Here is a 20,072-nt window from a genome sequence, read left to right as displayed (position 1 = left end):
CGGAAAATTAAAATAGATAACGGCTATGGCTCTGATGCTATTTCTATTTTTAAAGGGTTTGTCTCAACATGACTCAAGCTAGAATTTGATTTCTTTGTCAGTAATGGAAACGTCCAACTTTTTGAGAGAAAGTGGTGTATTGGCAATGTTCTGTGCTCAGTCGATGATTCAAAAGTGGTAATTACTTTATAATTCCTGATTGATTTGACTTTTTTTCTTTGGAACTGATTGCTTGCATATATGTTTCTTCCTGTGTCCTTGAATACATTTCTCTCTCTCTCTCAGTTTTTCGCTTAATTTGCTCTTGATGTATTTATAGCTCTTGCATGAGTATTTCCTTTAAAATTGGTTGTGGTTTTGTTTGTGTCTTCCCCTTTGGTTTGTAAAATATATTTTTTTTTGTATATTTGCTGGTTTCTTTTAAATACCCTTTGCTCTTTTTGTGGTGTCTTCATGATCCTTATGCAATTTCTTTAAACTGGTTGCTGTGTTTTTTTTTTACAACTGCTTTGTGAAATGTGTTTTTTTTACAACTGCTTGTGAAATGGCTTTACATTGTTTATAATAAAAGGACACAAAAGTCAAGTCTCTCTCTCGCTCTCTCTCTCTCTCGCCATCTCTCTCTCTCGCCATCTCTCTCTCTCTCTCTCGCCATCTCTCTCTCTCTCTCTCGCCATCTCTCTTTCTCTTTCGCCATCTCACTCTCTCTCGCTCGCCATCTCTCTCTCTCGCCATCTCTATCTCTCGCCATCTCTCTCTCTCGCCATCTCTCTCTCTCTCGCCATCTCTCTCTCTCTCGCCATCTCTCTCTCTCGCCATCTCTCTCTGGCCATCTCTCTCTCTCGCCATCTCTCTCTCTCGCCATCTCTCTCACTCGCCTCTCTCTCTCTCACCATCTCTCTCTCTCGCCATCTCTCTCTCTCGCCATCTCCCTCTCTCGCCATCTCTCTCTCTCTCTCGCCATCTCTCTCTCTCTCTCTCTCTCTCTCTCTCTCTCTCTCTCTCTCTCTCTCTCGCCACCTCTCTCTCTGTCTCTCTGTCTCTCTCTCTTTCTCTCGCCACCTCTCTCTCTCTCTCTCTCGCCATCTCTCTCTCTCGCCATCTCTCTCTCTCGCCATCTCTCTCTCTCGCCATCTCTCTCTCTCGCCATCTCTCTCTCTCGCCATCTCTCTCTCTCGCCATCTCTCTCTCTCGCCATCTCTCTCTCTATCTCTCACCCTCTCTCTATCTATCTCCTTCACTCTATCGCTATCTCTCACTCTCTGTGGCTTTCTTGATTCCGTATGCATGGCCACATCTTTTAAGTTACAAAATCAGGGTACAAATACAACTTTGTGGGAGGAGGGTGGGTGGGCATAGGCGAAGTGGCCGCCGCCTCACACGGGGGTGTGGGAGGGGGAGCACATTCTCGAAGTAAATGTGGACCGTGTAGGGGGGAGGGGACTTGTCAGAACAGTAGGGATCTGTGAGCTGAAGGGTTGTGTTTGAATGTGCATGATATGGGAGGGTTGTCTTTTTGATAAGATAGAGAGGGATTAAAGTTAATCAAACGTGTGTAAAACCTCTTGGAAACATCCACCGGGTGTCCCGGGTTACATCTCTGCAGAACAGAGTTCGCATCAGGCCCCAGCCCAGAAGAAGAAAGCAGAAAGCAAAGGGATTTTTCCAGGCAAGGAGAGAGGGGGCGGAGCTGCAATCATCTGATGGAAGGGGTGGAGCACAACGCCTCAAGGGGCGGAGGGTTGTCAGGAAGACGAGGTTCGGTGCTAGTGGAGAGTGGCAACAGATTTGAGGAAAGCTTGTTTGTTGTGAGAGAACTGAGGAGGTTTGGTGACAAGTGAGAACTGAGGAGGATTGGTGAGAACTGAGGATAATTGAGCTGGAACAGTTCTAAAAGGATTGCGAGAGTTTTGAGAGAAGTGGGTGGAGTCTGGATGGAGGAGCGGGAACAGCGTGATGAGATCGCGTGTTTGTGAGGAAAACTGTTATATATGTGGGATTCCAAGCAGAATTGAGAGGTGGGGACATTTAAGGCGGTCGTCCTGCGTCATTGTCCCCCATTGCCTGTACACTAATCCTACTGTCTCCTCATCACCCTGCGCATCGTCCTGCTCATCTCATCACCTCTTTATCATCCTACTGTCTCATCATCACCCTGCGCATCGTCCTGCTCATCTCATCACCTCTTTATCATCCTACTGTCTCATCATCACCCTGCGCATCGTCCTGCTCATCTCATCACCTCTTTATCATCCTATTGTCTCATCACCCTGCGCATCGTCCTGCCCATCATCGCCTGCTCCGTGCCCATCCTCCCTTTCCCCACTGCCACCCAGTTGTGTCCCTCACCTCGTCTCTGCTAGTGACAGGAGAGAGAGGTGCCCTCGTTTTTATAGTATTTATTTCACCATTGTTTACCTCATTATATATAGTTATTATTGAATTCAATTTCCCTGGTTGTTATTTGATTGGGAATAAACCCGTTTGGTTTTATAAAAGCTCTAACTAAAGTCCTCGTGATTCTACTCAGTCCGTGTGTGCGAGCATAATATCGCCATCATTCAGTCCATCTCCACAGAGATTGAAAGCGTTGAGTACATCGCGGGATTTTAATCTCCCAACGAAACGCGTGCTTGACGTTAGTTGAGCCATTGATGCTACACTCCACCCTCCCCCCTACATGATTGGTCCGTCAGCGATGCGATGCGTACGCTCCGCGAGTCTATGAATGTACTAAATAGCCAAATTGTGGTTTTTTGATTGGATTTTTGGACGGGCGGACTATGTATGTATGTATGTATTAGTAAATCAGTGGACAGACCATCGAAGGACTCACACCCATTGGCTGGAAGCGTTATACTGTATTCACAATCGTTTAGCCTTACATTTCAGTTTTCCCTGCAGTGTAAATCGAGGATTATCAAATATATATCAAAAGGTTGCAGCCGATATCCATCACTGGCTTTGAGAAGGTCATAACACGTATGGGCCTCAGTCTTTTGGCCTCCATGCCTCGAACACCGAGAAAAAGCGAAGAGCCAGGCTAATCCGTCCGTGCGTACGTACATATATGCATTTTAGAAATTCACTTTCTCTGCAATTCTTGGTCCGATTGACACGATACTTTGCACCATAGGAGCACCTCCGCCTGTAGAATTTTTTCGTGATAATTATGATGTCATAGGTCACGTGGTATAGACGCCATCTTGGAAAAAGATTTGCACCTCCATATCTCCGAAACCGCTCAATGGAAAAAAATGAAACGTGGCTCATTGTAAAGAACTCCACATGGGTAATAAGTGTTGTTCATGATGATGTCATTTCATGGTACCTTAATTACAACGTCATAATTCGACAAGTACAACGATTGGTTCGATCATTTTGAAATTTCTTAAGCATGATCTACGCAACAATTATATTGGAGAATGTAAATTGATGTCATCAGTCACGTGATCTGGCGGCCATATTGGATCAAAGAAAGAAAAACCCTAAGAAACAGAAGAGGTGGCTTGCACACAAAAACGCGAGTGGGGAGGGTGTCTGTGACACCCTGCCAAGACCAAAAACAACACCTGGCAAAGGGTGGATGAGCTCCCTTAAGGAGCCAAGGTCCATCCAGGAAGGAGATTGTGTCTGCTTAAAAAAAAAACTGGTTTGGACTGGTTCAAGTCATACCAGAGACTTTAAAAATGGTACATGCTGCTTCCTTGCTTGAAAAGGAGAGAGCACGGACAATCCTTGTCAGTCTTGTCAGTGTGTCCGTGTGTGTGTGTGTGTCAGCTCTATTTCGAGCCTTAGCTCAAGTGTATAAAAAGGTCGACTGAAGATGCCTCAGCATAATCACGAGCAAAGATCAATACAGGTGTCTTGAACTTTATTCTCCTCACAATACGGCGCTTGCATACCGTAAGGAAGTTTCGAACTCCGATTGACACCGTAGAAACTAATACGGTGCAAACAAAATACAAATAGTTAGAACAATGTCACATTATCTGATATATACCTCAATAGTTCAACTTTCCAATTGACTGAGACATACAACATGATACATTAACTCAAAAGCACGTGGTTTGGGCCCAGAAACATGAGGCTGAGGAGCGAACTGAAATTCAATATTGTAGTGCGGTGCTATGCGCACGACTTGTCTTGCCAATAAAGGAAGCAACAACGTATGAAATCAAAAGCGTCTTTATTCCAAGGATCAAACTATAGCACTGCCATGCTCGGGGCTGTGAGCCCCGTGTACATCCCGAGGCCACGCCTACCCCTCGGGCGTGGCCGACACCCTCCTGGTGCGCGGAATGATGTCATCGCGCCAGCGAGCCATCGTGTTCACCACCCGCGCCCCCCCCCCCCCCAGAATTCCCGTGCACCTGAAGGGTCAGTTTGCGGGGCAAACTGATGACCCGGCCGAAGCGCCCTCTGGCGGCTGGCGGCGTCTGGGACGCCGGGATGCCACCGGCTGCCCCTGGGATGGGTGCGGGACCAGGGGGCGGCGTGCCGGCGGGGTTGGGCGGTGCCGGGGGTCCGCCCCGACGCGGGGGCTGAGCCACTGGCGGGGGGTGGTCCACGTCGAGGTGGGCCGGTTTGAGGCGGTCCACGGACACGCGGTCAGGAGTACCGCCGATGTCCAGGGTGAAGTGCTTCGCCCTGGACGCGGAAGGGCCCGTCGTACGGGGGCCGCAGCGGTGTCCGGTGGGCGTCGTGTCGGACGAACACGTACTCCGCCGTGCGAAGCTCCGGGGCGACGTACATTGGCGGGCGCCCGTGGTGCGCCGTCGGCACCGGGGCGAACCTCTGGGCAGTCTCCTGCAGCGCGGAGCGATGCTGTGCCGTGGACCATGGTGCCGTGGAGTCGGGGAGGAACTCGCCCGGCACCCGCAGCGGTTGTCCGAAGACCAACTCCGCCGCGGATGCGCGCAGGTCGTCCTTGGGCGCCGTCCGGAGGCCCAGCAGGACCCAGGGGAGCCTGACGACCCAGCCGTCGTCGCGGAGGGTGGCCCGGAGCGCGGCCTTTAAGGAGCGGTGGAAACGCTCGCACAGGCCGTTGGCCTGGGGATGATAGGCCGTGGTACGGTGCAGCTGGACACCGAGCCCCCGCACGACCGCCCCCCAGAGCTCTGAGGTGAACTGGGGGCCGCGGTCGGACGAGATGTCCGAGGGGGCGCCGAACCGGGCAACCGAGGTGGCGATGAACGCCTGCGCGACGTCCGCCGCCGTCGTCGCCGCCAAAGGCACGGCCTCCGGCCACCGGGTGGTGCGGTCCACCATGGTGAGGACGTGGGTGAAACCCCGCGAGGGGGGCAGAGGTCCCACCAAGTCCACGTGAACGTGGTCGAACCGACGTTCGGGCACCGTAAACGGGGCCAACGGGGCCTGGGTGTGGCGGTGCACCTTTGCGCGCTGGCACGCGAGGCACGTCCTGGTCCAATCATGGACGACCTTCCGGAGGCCATGCCAGACGAACTTGTCGGCGACCAGCCTCTGGGAGGCCTTCGTGCCCGGGTGGGACAGGCCGTGGATGGCGTCAAAAACCCGGCGCTGCCAGCCCGCGGGCACGATGGGGCGAGGCCGCCCGAGGGAGACGTCGCACAAGAGGGCCGTGCCCGCGCCGTCCAACGGCACCTCGGTGACGCGGAGGCCCGTGACGGCGGTCCGCAAGGCCTGGACGTCGGGGTCGGTGGTATGGTCCGCCGCCATCCGGGCATAGTCGATGCCGAGGTGGACCGCGTGGGCGACGGACCGGGAAAGGCAATCCGCCACCGGGTTGTCCTTCCCCGCGACGTGCCGGATGTCCGTTGTGTACTCGGACACGGCCGAGAGGTGACGCTGCTGCCGGGCCGACCATGGCTCGGCGACCTTGGCCATCGCGAAGACCAGGGGCTTGTGGTCGACGAAGGCCGTGAACGAACGGCCCTCGAGCAGATGGCGAAAGTGCCTGACCGCCAGGTGAAGCCCGAGCAACTCGCGGTCGAAGGTACTGTACCGGCGTTCGTGCGGGCGAAGCTGCCGGCTGAAAAACGCCAGCGGTTGCCAAGCTCCACGCACCCATTGCTCGTGCACCGCGCCCACCGCGTAGTCCGACGCGTCGGTGGTGAGGGCGATCGGTGCATCGGGCGCCGGGTGCGCGAGCATGGTGGCGTTAACCAGGGCGAGCTTCGCGCCCGCGAACGCCGCGTCCATCTGCTCGGTCCAAACGATGTCACCTTTGCCCGGCTTCCCCCGGAGGGCCTCGTGCAGGGGGCACAGGAGCTGGGCGATGCGGGGCAGGAAACGGTGGTAAAAGTTCACCATGCCCCGGAACTCCTGGAGCCCCCTGATCGTGCGGGGGCGCAGAAACCCCTTGACCGCCTCCACCTTTGCTGGCAAGGGGATGGCCCCGTGCCTGGTGACGCGGTGCCCCAAAAAGTCGATCTCGGCGATGCCGAACCGGCACTTGGCGGGGTTCACGATCAGGCCATGCTGGCCCAGGTGTTCGAAGAGCGTGCGGAGATGGCGGAGGTGCTCTTCACGGGACGCGCTTGCGACGAGGATGTCGTCCAGGTAGGCATAGACGAAATCCTGGTCGCGCAAGACGCTGTCCATCAGACGTTGGAACGCCTGAGCCGCATTCTTCAAACCGAAGGGCATCCGAAGGAACTCAAAGAGGCCGAATGGCGTAATGACGGCCGTCTTCGGGATGTCCTCTGGCCTGACGGGGACCTGGTGGTAGCCGCGTATGAGGTCCACCTTAGAGAAGCAGGACATGTTCGCCAACCGGGCGGAGAAGTCTTGTATGTGGGGGACCGGGTAACGGTCGGGGGTGGTGGCATCGTTGAGGCGGCGGTAGTCCCCGCACGGCCGCCATCCCCCGCCAGGCTTCGGCACGATGTGTAGCGGCGACGCCCAAGCACTCGGAGCGCCGCACGATGTCCAGCCGCTCCAGCGTAGCGAACTCCGCTCTCGCCATGGCGAGCTTCGTCGTTTCGAGGCGGCGGGCCCGGGCGTAGACCGGTGGCCCGACGGTGGGTATGTGATGTTCCACACCGTGCTTTACGGCCACCGCCGAGAAGGTGGGCCACGTGAGGGCCGGGAAACTGGTGAGGAGGCGGGTGAACTCGTCCGCTGCCGGAAGCGTACAAACCAACATCGCCGGGACCGAACCGCTCAGCAAGCCGCTTGGCGAGCCGCTCGGTGAGCCGCTCAGTGAGCCGCTCAACGAGCTGCTCAGCGAGCAAGCAAGCGAGCTGAACGTTTCGGCCTGGATGAGGCGTCTGTTCTTCACGTCTACCAACAACCCGTTTGCACAGAGGAAGTCCGCACCAAGCAATGCCATGGGCACTCCGGCGGTTACGAACGACCACTTGAAGCGTTGCCCTCCGAACCGCAGGGAGAGGCAGCGCTTCCCGAACGTGCGTATGGGTGTTCCGTTGGCTGCAAGCAACGCGGGGCCCCGGCCCGCAGTTCGCTTGTCGGACGTAGAGGCAGGGATAACGCTCACCTGTGCACCTGTGTCGCATAGGAAGCGGCGCCCGGACAAGGTGTCCGTTATAAAAAGAAGGCTGCCGGAATGGCCGACGCTCAGGGCCGCTACCGAGCACCGGCTTGGCAGTTTCCCGACTTGCCGAACGAGCACGGCGGGCGACAACTCCTCGCCTTGTGGCCAAACCTGGCATGGAAATGGCACCAGGTTTGCGGCGAAGGCGGAGGCCGCGGTTTTCACGGTGGTGGTGGGTGGGGCGTGGCGGCGGCCACGCGGTGTGCATCAGCCTCGGGAACCCTGAGGTGCGGTGCATCAGCATCAGCGTCAGCCCCGGGATCCGCGACGGCCGCACCGAAGCTCGCCCGCGTGTCACACGCCGCGAAAAACTTGTCGGCCTCGACGGCCAGCACGCGGGGTTCCTTTATCTTGGAACCGGCCAACGCGAGGCATACCTGGGCCGGTAGCTGGCGTAAAAAGAGCGCCCGGAATAAAAAATCCGGTGCTTTGTCCCCCAGTAGCGACAGCATGTGGTCCATTCGGACTGATGGTCGCGTGTCGCCGAGGTCGGGAAGGTCCAGGAGACAGTCGGCCCATTCGTCCTCTGTGAGGCCAAACGTGGCGATGAGGCGACGCTTGAGCGCCTCGTACCTGTGGTCGGCCGGTGGGTTCCGTAGGACGGACATGACTCGGGCGGCTGTGCCGGGCCCGAGGGCGGCGATGACGTGGAAATAGCGCGTCTCGTCCGCCGTTATGCCACGAAGCTGAAACTGGGCTTCGGCCTGCATGAACCATATCTCCGCCTGAGCTTCCCAAAACTCAGGGAGTTTCACCGCTACCGCGTTGCTGTTTGTCATGGCGCGTTCTGTAGGTCAGCGTCGGCTGAACTAGTCGGAGGTCACCAATGTAGTGCGGTGCTATGCGCACGACTTGTCTTGCCAATAAAGGAAGCAACAACGTATGTAATCAAAAGCGTCTTTATTCCAAGGATCAAACTATAGCACTGCCGTGCTCGGGGCTGTGAGCCCCGTGTATATCCCGAGGCCACGCCTACCCCTCGGGCGTGGCCGACACCCTCCTGGTGCGCGGAATGATGTCATCGCGCCAGCGAGCCATCGTGTCCGCCACAATATAAATAATAAAGCTTGACATTAAAACCCTTGAAACCACATAATACTTTGTTCCATAGATGCCCGACATATTTATGCACCGAATTATGAAAGAATACCTTGTTGCCGCTTCATGCTGGGCTCTAAAGACGATTTGCCGTGCTTGGATTAATACGGCCGTTCTCCCATTCAAAGACGTGTGGCGAATGAATAAAGGCCGTTCGAACTACTTTCGAACATGGTCTAAATAATCACACACGTACATTACAAAATATTCCAATGCATAACTCTGGGCTTGACAAACACATATTGTGGTAACAAAGTGTTCAACCGAAAGTATATTGATACAAATCAGGGGTAATATACAGCACTATTTCCTGCTTACGTATGTACACAAAGTTGCGATGTGGTCCTCACAAAGAACGCCGCACTCACTGTATGACCGGAAATGCGTCAGAAATCAATCAGACAGCAGTTGATTAAATTTAACATTACCAGTTGCAGTACAACGAAAATGAAAATATATCATATAATGAGGCTGTAGCGGCATTTAACAACCACTAACGGCAAATATAATTATACGATGTTGTCATTTACATCGACCATGGCAGTATCGGAGTTTGTCCTCGTGGTTGAAGATATGTCGTGGTCACCACTTTAGCGAGTACAATTGCAATTTGAGTTTATAATTGGTTTTATTGACACCTCTCGAGATGCTTTGCCCCTCCTCTCTCTCCCCCGCCTATTGGTTCGTGGGAAGCCACACCGGTTACGTTCGACGAGCAAACAAATGTTATCTGGTCTCTTAAAGGGAAAGCACCGCGACACCTTGTTTTAAACGCACGCCATGTTAAGGTGTATAGAGCAGCTTAATAGGTCCTTCAACAGCATGGCATTCAAATTGCAAAATAAATAACAAAAAGAATAATATTGTCGCGTGATTCCCCTCGGTAGAGACCGGAAAATCACGGATAGCCCAAGCCAGCTTAAACTCCAATGGTTCCGTTCAGTTCAATAGCGGATTTTATATCTACACACGGGAGGAAGAAAGGAGAAGAAGACGCCGAAGCGTACCTGTCGCGATCTCGCCGGGCAGTCTTCAACCCTGCGAAAATAACTCAAACGGAAACCCGGGTTTAAAATGTACAAAAATAAACTGGTTTATTAACCCTTTGAGTACGGATGACGTCCAGTGCCGCAACCCGCGAAAAAGTTTTGTGTACGGATGACGTCACTACACGTCATCGACTATACCTATAAATAGATCGTCAGTACGTGGTTGCATTCCCGTACCAAAATGCCAAATTAATCAATCCCGTACTGGGGGTATTTTTATCAAAAGAAAAATCCTGTACTCAAAGGGTTAAACGGAATACCGGTGACAAGAAACGCGACGGTAAATAAATATCCTAAATTGGGATCCCTCACACCAGACTTAAACACAGACACAGGACAGATAAATAAAAGTGTGTGTGTGTGTGTGTGTTTGTGTGTGTTTGTGTGTGTTTGTGTGTGTGTGTGTGTGTGTGTGTGTGTGTGTGTGTGTCTGTGTGTGTGTGTGTGTGTGTGTGCGCCCGGAACCGCCCAGCCATTGGCGCGAAAACAGACCTCCGTTCCCTCGTGTGCTCGCGGTCCGCGTCCCCTCCAGGCAGGTCGCCTGAGTCAGCGAACGATCCGCAGCTCCCCTTGTTCTGACCACAGGTCATGTCCCGCACCCATCGAGAGTCGATGGTTCTAACTTTGGAGAATCCTCTCAGGATATTGATTTATCAAATTATTATACAAAGGCACAGGCCGAACGACAAAAATATAGTACAAGTAAAAATATTAATATGAAGAATACTTATAAATTAATCAATTATCCAAACCCTACAGATGCGAATGACTTAATTATATACAGTGATTTATCACAATATATATTTTTAAAGAAAACAGCACGTTTTGTTAAACCACCGATGTTAAACCATCGCTTGCCAATGTCCGAAACCAAGAGGAGAGAGTCGATGGCAGAGGAAGGCATGAGGGGCAAGCGAGAGAGAACGCAAGAGAGGGAAAATGTCGGTCCGAGAGTTTTTATTGACCATCTCGAGACGTCATCTGTGCCTCTCCACCAATGCCCGCAGGCCCTACTGTCTTTCGCTCTCCACCAATGCCCGCAGGCCACCCTTTGACGTCATCGGCGTGCCCTACCAATCAGCGTGATGCCCCTTCACACCTTTCTCTTCACCAATCCACGGGAAGCTTCTTGCCCCACCCTGGCCAATCACAAGTCCTTCCTTACTCCATTCTTCCCATTGGTCAACTCCCGCCCAATAGCGAGTTGCTTCTTTGTCCGCCCTGACCAATCACGAGTCTTCGGGGCGTTCTTCGGCCTGCTTGAGCGATGTGTGTTTAACCAGGTGGTGGTGTTAGCCCTGGTGTTGATGTCTGGCTTCTGGTTGGTTTTATTGGTGGGGGGGGGGGGGGGATTTAATTAGTATGTGTGGTGCTTTTAATGGTGGGGTTCCTCAATAGTGTTTATGTGCAGTGCCATCTATCTATAATTCCAGTAATCTCTGTGTGTATGTGTGTGTGTCTGTGTGTGTGTGTGTGTGTGTGTGTGTGTTTGTCTGTGACCGCTGTTTCTCGACAACTACCGGTCCGATATACTTAAAACTTGCCAGGTATATTGCTGGGGACCCGAGGATGTGCCTTTTCAAGGTTTGAAATTAATCGGACAAGTGGTTCCCAAGGTATGGTCACCGTACTCGCAAGCCGTTCGCTTTGGCTTTGCGAATGGACCAAACCATTTCATGTAAATAGAGGGGGGGGGGGGTTCTGTGGTCGTTACTGGCTTTGCGAATGGACCAAACCATTTCATGTAAATAGAGGGGGGGGGGGGGTTCTGTGGTCGTTACTGCCACGTGGTTTCAAAGTTGTTTTTTGTTGTTGTTGTTTGCACGCATGTTTTTTTGCACGCACGTACGGGCAAGCACGTACGGGCAAGCACGTACGTGCGGGCACGTCCTAGTAAGGGACAAAGGATAGATCACAGAGGTTTCAACCACAGGGGAATTAACATAATCCCTACACCAGTTAACACGCCCTATTCCTCATAATCGTGACAAATATACACTTAAGCCGACATTCGGGCTAAACAGGTCCCTGACCTATGTACATCGAAATGGTTCTTTCTACCCACGATCATTGGAGCACCTACAATCAGATCAGATTGCAAGATCTTAGATCAGATAATAAGTACAGATCTACCTGAATCGATATATCACTACCCCAAAATTCATAACAATATTGTGGCAAAGCATATATTAATTAATACTGATAATATTAACAACAATAATAATAGTGTGGCATCATTTGACAATAATAATAATGAACGTAAAATCAACCCCCCCCCCCCCCCCTACTTCCCACACTCTGGCCCAAACACATCTGGGCTTGTTGAAAGGCAAGCTACGAGGCCGAGAAAACCAATGAAAAATTGGTCCAATGGACCAACGGGCCCATGAGTAGTCGCAAATGTTTCATTAGTTCTGGTCTATCTATGTGCCAAGTTTCATGCTTCTATCATCAAATTCACAATGCTTTCACTTATCTGCTGCACGATCAGTCAAAGAAGCACTCAGAAGATCACGTGACACTTCTAGTTATACAGTGTTACCTTTGGATGCAGATTAAGAAGCTGATCCTGTCCTATATCGAGCGGGAGGAAACCATCATCCTCGTGGCCATCCCTTGTAATGTGGACATTGCTACAACAGAAGCCCTCATAGTCTGGAGGCATATCCCCAAAAGTGGCCTAGAAAAGGTGGTAGGGGTACACTCATGTTACAAGCTGGCAACAATGTTTTTCTGAAAGCCCAGACCTCTAGGAACCCAAAAAGTCTTGTTGCCAGCTTGGGAAATGGTTTGGACCAGATTTGTGGCCATTTTTCAAAATGGCCGCCTACATTTTTGGTGTTTTCTAATATTTGAGCTCTAGAACTTATATCTGGCTGTCTTAAAGGTCTCTAGGGTTATGACCTTATAACATATAGTCATACAACAATCCTCACCCAAATTGGGGTGCATGGCATATCTATAAGTGGTTTTATTGAAGCAAAAAGGCAAAAATATGCCTGAAAAACGCCTTCATTTTGATTTTTCCAAATCACTAAATTGCATACTGTGAAGTTGTTCTTTGGTCAATTTCTTTCAAAATAGTTTTAAAATTTGCCCAGATCCCTCCTCTTCATTAGCAAATCTTCAGGAATATACCCAAGTTCTCAGAAAATATGTTTTATGCATGATCAGCTACCCCTACCCCCTAAATCACAAAACGTGCCAATTTTCAATATTTCCAGATTCCAACCAATATCATTGTTGTATGACTTTTTCTCATCATGATAGGTCCAAATTAACTTACTCTATGTGATTAGGTGTTAATAAAAATTGAATTTCACACTTTAGTGAAAATCCAAGATGGCTGCCAAATGGCCATAGAATATTTGGTGGCGCGAGACCATAAGACTGCAATTTCATTCAGAGGCACTTCTAAAATGTTCCATTTATACTAAATATATGAGGCACTACTATTCTATAGGTCACATGTATGTGAAAGAGTCTTGATGAGTTGAAGATGTATTATTTTAGAGGGGGACTTTATGTAAAATTTATGTTTTATAACATTTGAATTTCAGGAAAGTAGTGTGGATTTGGAAGTGCCTTGTTTGCGGAGTATATTAGTTCCAACATAGCTGACAAACAAGGCACTTACATAAATGAAGACATAGAAGATTGTAAAATATAAGCTATATTATTTAATGTAAAACAAAAATAAACATACATAACTTGTATACATAATGCAAACATTATTATGTTACACTGATCCAAACAATACAAACGTCAATGCAATGCTTGCACCTTTAAACTAAACAAATATTTGGCACTGAATTAACAAAGTCATACCCAACAAGCTAATCTGGCTATTCATACATAAGTGACAGAATGTGGGATACAGTCATATCATAGACTAGTAATACATTGGTGGAACAGAGCTGAAGCAAGACTAGTTACATTACGTCAAATACAGCCAGCATAGTAACAATATGACATTATGGAATATACTCAAGTTTCCATGCATGTCGTCTAATCACTATCAGAGTCATTGAGGGGGTTCCTGCATAAGTCTGCACATTTGCATGCCAATGTGCACCGCAATCCATTTTTCCTACAGTTGCACCTGCCAGTTAGACATGGACGGGCCTTTGAGGTACATGCACACGTCGCAATTTTGACACATTCTGCTGTGAGCCCTTCCTTGGTCATGAGACGGGGCATCAGCTGGTTGTCCTCAAGGTACTAGCCGGATGTTGTTGGATTGGGGATTCCTGGATTTGGCACATTGGCATTTCGCCACACAAGGGCTTGATGATGTGCCCTTAAAATGTGCTGGTGCAATGCATCCTCTGTTGGTGGCATGTTCTCTGGCTTTTTACCAACTTTTCTGAATTGGGAACATCTCAGCGCCTGGATTTCCTTTGCGTCTCCTTTCGGGTTGTAAAGACGGCAGACAAACTCCTCAGCCTTTGCACAAATCTCTTCACTTGGAACATGTGCAACCCCTAGCTGGGAGAGTAGGTGAGGAACTTCACAAAATATTTTCCATGCTGCCTTCTTTGATATGCCTGCGAGTTGACTGGTGCTGTCACATCCTGTAATGGCATGGAAAGCTAGAAGACTGTCCCTGACATCATCAGTGCAATCAATTTTGTGGCCAGCAATGTAGCGCCTGTATTTAGAGGTCCCTGATTTCATCCATACCTCTTCTGGCATTTGGGGCTGGAAGGCCATCAAAAGCAATAATACATCGGTATCACTACTGGTGATGACGATCCTCTCATATCTTCTAGCCTTTGCTTCCAGAGCATGAAGAATCATACGCGTGTCTGCCTCCTCTTGTGATGAACAGAGATGCTCCATGTTCCTGCCTGTGGAAGAGGCAGCCATGCCATTGTTTCCACCACTAACCACCAATTCCTGTGTGGCTTCATGTTCATGTTCAAGTAGTTCTTCCTTGAGAAGCTTTGTAAGAGCCACTTTGTTGTCATTGACATCCATGAAAGATTTCCATTGCTGTGGTAGCTTGAGATCTCTGTTGCTTATTTCACATCTAATGCCACGACCCTTTCCAACCCGCCTCTTTCTTGTTGCATCTTTGATTGAGTGCTTTTCATAGCATTCAAAGACCACATCCACACGGTTACAGGGCTCCTTGAAGTTGTTTGACACTGCAGCTACGACCCTCTTGGCATAGTCTCCAAATGTCTTTGTGTCCTTTGGCTTTCCCAATGCCTGAACTAAGGCCATTCCATCAACAATTGTGTATGTTGGTGTGTTAGATGCTGGGGCATTTGCCTGAGACACACCATCTTTCTCTAGAAGAGGTAGCAACTGTGACTTGTTTGTTTGTCTGAGGGTCCCATCAGTATTGGCTAGAGCTAAAGGAACATGGCAAAGTTCTTGTGTGAGAAGTGAATCTATGTCAATATCTCTGCCTGCCTCCATGACAACAATCAGTCGTTGAAACAGATCGCGATCTGCTTTGACAATAGCAGTACCCTTTTTCTTCTTGTCCTTGGACACCTCAACAGCAAACATGGATGCAAATGTCTTCAACTTTTGTTTTGGGATGCTTGTGTGTAGGCTGGTCTTTTTCTCAATGAAACGCTCAGTCACAAAGGTACGGGCCACTTGATGTCCAACCTTCTCCGCACATAGCAGGTCCTTTTTAATTGCGGCATTTGCAATATCCCCAGTAGTGAGACATACAAGTTCCTCAGACTCTTTGTTGAAGACCTCAAATCTCTGAAACATCGACATCAGGCTTTGGACATCAGATTCATCCCTCAGCATCCTTGCTTTTCCAGATTCCTTGTGCACAGACTGGACAGTTGACTCAGACTTCCTCCTGAAGGTTACATAACAAGGAAGGTGGTACTTCCCTTCAGCAGCTATTAGGTCACTTATTCCTGCCAACCGGCATCTCATAATCTTGTTCTTTTGAGCATCATTTAGTATTCTGTCTGAGGTCTCTAAAGTGGCTACATTCCTCAATTGCTTTCCTGCCTTATCCTCCTGACAGAAAATACATTTGTCCCAGGACACTGAAGCAACTGATGCTCTAGAAGAGGGGCGAATGCATGTAGATGGTTGGTCACACGAGTCCTTTGCTTCCTTTTCATGCCGATTTTTCAGTCTCTCAATATGGTTGGCATGTGTAAACTTTGAATAACAGCCCCTGTGCCATACTATGTGTTCTTTTTCATCATCAAGGTCAATACTCTGTATTCTGTCAAGTGTTGAGATGTACTCATGGTCATGGTATTTCTGTCTCGTAATCACACAGTCTTTAAAGCGTTCGAGACCAACATCTGTGGGCTTGGTTGTCTTTTCATTTTTTCTGTTGCCTTGGCAAATGAAGCATGTGCTCCAGTCGATGTCCAGTGCAACTGATTCTCTCTTCCGTCTCCCGCCTATCACAGCTACAGGTTCCATCTTCATTCATATCTGGAAAGAGACAAAGACTATGTCTACCACAACACTGAAAGCTATTTACAGCACATGCAACAAGCAATATGTTATAGTACATTGTTAACACAACAATTATGTTAAAATGATGATTCGGGCAGGACCTGAGGAAGGATACAAAGGAAAGCATCATTATTGCAATATATTATGTCTCAAAAATGTGTTGGTATCAAATGGTAGACTGCATTACCTTAACTTAACGTCATAATGTGAAATATTATATTTTATTGGCCATTTGGCAGCCATCTTGGATTTTCACTAAAGTGTGAAATTCAATTTTTATTAACACCTAATCACATAGAGTAAGTTAATTTGGACCTATCATGATGAGAAAAAGTCATACAACAATGATATTGGTTGGAATCTGGAAATATTGAAAATTGGCACGTTTTGTGATTTAGGGGGTAGGGGTAGCTGATCATGCATAAAACATATTTTCTGAGAACTTGGGTATATTCCTGAAGATTTGCTAATGAAGAGGAGGGATCTGGGCAAATTTTAAAACTATTTTGAAAGAAATTGACCAAAGAACAACTTCACAGTATGCAATTTAGTGATTTGGAAAAATCAAAATGAAGGCGTTTTTCAGGCATATTTTTGCCTTTTTGCTTCAATAAAACCACTTATAGATATGCCATGCACCCCAATTTGGGTGAGGATTGTTGTATGACTATATGTTATAAGGTCATAACCCTAGAGACCTTTAAGACAGCCAGATATAAGTTCTAGAGCTCAAATATTAGAAAACACCAAAAATGTAGGCGGCCATTTTGAAAAATGGCCACAAATCTGGTCCAAACCATTTCCCAAACTGGCAACAAGACTTTTTGGGTTCCTAGAGGTCTGGGCTTTCAGAAAAACATTGTTGCCAGCTTGTAACATGAGTGTACCCCTACTGTCACATTTCCTGGAAGTGCCTCCAGACTATCAGCATGGCACAGCAATGTGACCCCAATGGCGAGAGGACAGTGGGTGAGATTTCCCACAATTTTCCTCGTCTGTTTTTATGCACTCCTAGGATTTGTCTCAATTTTATTTGTTTGAGTTTTGTTGCAATTCATCATTCAGTCCTGCCAGATATCTGACAATTGGCAGGTTTCTGGCTTGCCTTGAAATTGGTAACATTGTTACATATTTTGATTTGGTGGATGTGGGGTGGGGAGTGAGGGAGAGGGGTGAGGGTGAGGTTGGGGTTTTATGGTTTCTTTTTTTACTGCCTGAATTTAAAATGGATTATATTGATCTTATTAATGATTATTGAGATTTTACCTCCGCCATCAAAGGTGGATGGAGGTTATGTTTCCACCCCTGTTGTCTGTCTGTCCTTTTGTGAACAATATATCTCAAAAAGTTGTGGACGGATTCGGACGACATTTGGCAGAGAGGTAGTGTATGTGACACCGACGAAATGATTAGATTTTGGTGAATATCCGGATTCGGATCCGGCTACTAGAATTTTTCAAGTGATTCTTCTTCACCATTGGGAGATAGGGCCAAAAACGATACATAGCAGGATATCTCAAAAAGTTGTGGACGGATTTGGACGAAACTTGGTGGCAGGTTGTGCGTGTGACAAGGAAGAATCAATTCAATTTTGGTGAAGATCCGGATCCATATCCAGCTAGTGGAATTTTTAAAGTGATTCGTCAACATTGAGTGATATGGCCAACCAGGCGGAGGTATGCTCTCCACTGAGTGCCGTTCTAGTTTGTCACTGTTTTAAACATAACACCCCATAATGTCAAAGTGGGATCTTTTTCTTAGAAAATTTTGCAAAATAATTAAACATGAAAGGCTGAAATGTCAATAGTCAATAAGTATTCAACCCCTGTGCAATAGCACTCCAAATTGAGCTCAGGTGCTTCCACCTGCCTTTGGTCATCCTTGAGATGTCTCTACAACTTGATTGGAGTACACCTGTGGCCAATTCAATTGATTGGACATGATTTAGAAAGAAACACCTTTCTATGTAACATCCCACAGTTGACAGTGCTCTATATACATCTCTACCATGAAGTCCGAGAAACTGTCCGTAGAACTCCAAGATAGAGTTGTGAGGAGGCATAGATCTGGGGAAGGGTATAAACCAATTACGAGAGTGTTGAAAGTTCCCAAGAGCACAGTGATCTCCAGCATTAGGAAACGTAAAGAATAGGAAACTACCCAGACTCTTCCTATAACTAGCCATCTGACCAAACTGAGCAACCGGGCAAGAAGGACCTTGGTCAGGGAGGTGACCAAGAACCCAATGACCAGTGACAGAACTACAGAGTTCCTTGGCTGAGATGGCAGAACCTGCCAGAAGGAGAACAGTTTCTGCAGCACTTCATAAATCTTGGCTTGATGGGAGAGTGTCCAACCGAAAGTCACTTCTGAGAAAAGGCACATGACGACACACTCGGAGTTTGCAAAAAGGCACGTGAAAGCCTCTGAGAGCGTGAGGCAAAATATTCTGTGTCTGATGAGATGAAAATTTAACTCTTTGGCCTGAATGCAAAGCGCTACATCTGGCGGAAATGGGGCACAGCTCCTCACCGATCAACACCAACCCTACTGTGAAGCATGTTGGTGGCAGCATCATGCTATGGAGATGCTTTCAGCGGCAGGGACTGGGAGACTTGTAAAGATAGAGGGAACAATGAAAGGAGCCAAATACACAATGAATGGAATAGATCTGTGACAAAAAAAATCTCAATTTAATCCATTTTAAATTCAGGCTGTAACACAACAAAATGTGAAAAAAAAATCAAGGGGTGTGAATACTTTCTGAAGGCACTGTGTGTGTGTGTGTGTGTGTGTGTGTGTGTGTGTGTGTGTGTGTGTGTGTGTGTGTGTGTGTGTGTGTGTGTGTGTGTGTGTGTGTGTGTGTGTGTGTGTGTGTGTGAGTGAGTGAGAGAGAGAGAAAGGCAGATAGATAATCAACCTGTCTGCAATGCGGGGATTAGCAAATAACAGTCCCAGGTCCAGAGATTTAGCTTCATCACGGGAGATTCCAATTATTTGGAAGGCCTTGGTCTTCCACAATTATACTAGCCCTCCCCCGCAATACTCTCAACTGGAATCTGATAATTGCATTCATGAAACTAGTGAAGACATCAATTTCTGTTAAAGCCTTTTTACTAATATTGTCATTGTGACCAACAGGTGTTCTCACCAAGCCAGATCTGATGGACCCTGGCACAGAATTTGGTGCCATCAAAGTTCTCAATAACGAAAGTATTGTTCTGAAGAAAGGATATATCATGGTTAAATGCCGAAGCCAGCGAGATATTGACCGAAATATAACTCTGGAAGAGGCAATTGAGGCAGAGAAATCCTTTTTCGAGACGCACAGCGTTTTCAAGTGAGTTTTAAAATGTTTCTGGAGTTGTATTTTCCATTTTTTACAACGATTTGATATATCCATCAATGATGTGTGAAGGGATGGTATGAGATTTGATAGGGTGAGTGGGCCATAGAAAAACCTGAACAGCAAAAACATCCACAAAGAGCAATCAAAGATTGCAGTCTCTCAGCAGGCCAGGACTTTTGTGTGGTGTTTGTGTAGTTTTATAAAACGTATTTTATAGACATACTCACATTCTAGTAGTACATACTTTATAGAGGTAATCGTTTGAAAAAGGAGAACGTGTAAAGATAGTGGTCTACATTGGCACATTATGTGCAGACAAACAAACAAACAGACCCAAGCCCCGAGCGAGGGTAAAACAAAGCCGTGAATAAATGGAGCTAGAAGCACCATCCAGCGGAATGCCATGACGTTATCCAGCATGAAAAAAAGTCTACTTTTGACTGGACTGAACAGAATAAATACAGGGAATGTAAGTGAACTTGGAAGTCAAAATCAGAATTTTAAGGCATTGTGCCGGCAAAGTTTTGTGATGATGGACAAAATGGTGAGAGAGGAGTTTGTGAAAACAGAAACAGTCCTTTTATTT

At 48.2% G+C, this 20,072-nt stretch overlaps 1 protein-coding gene across 1 annotated transcript in view; it reads left to right on the top strand.

Moving 5' to 3' along the window:
• The window catches only part of LOC137423639 (interferon-induced GTP-binding protein Mx3), a 137,408-nt gene that overhangs the window by 58,971 nt on the left and 58,365 nt on the right, over nt 1–20,072 (top strand). The window contains exons 5-7 of the mRNA XM_078773932.1: nt 12,239–12,337; nt 17,066–17,106; nt 19,279–19,477. Coding sequence (XP_078630058.1) covers nt 12,306–12,337; nt 17,066–17,106; nt 19,279–19,477 — 272 coding nt within the window. The 5' untranslated portion in view covers nt 12,239–12,305. The remainder of the gene's footprint in view (nt 1–12,238; nt 12,338–17,065; nt 17,107–19,278; nt 19,478–20,072) is intronic.

The sequence above is a fragment of the Myxine glutinosa genome, chromosome 3 (genome assembly GCF_964187855.1).
Source record: "Myxine glutinosa chromosome 3, kmMyxGlut1.1, whole genome shotgun sequence".
Taxonomy (NCBI): Eukaryota; Metazoa; Chordata; class Myxini; order Myxiniformes; family Myxinidae; genus Myxine; species Myxine glutinosa.
The sequence above is the reverse complement of the archived record's forward strand: the minus strand, read 5'-3'. Positions and strand labels throughout refer to the sequence as shown.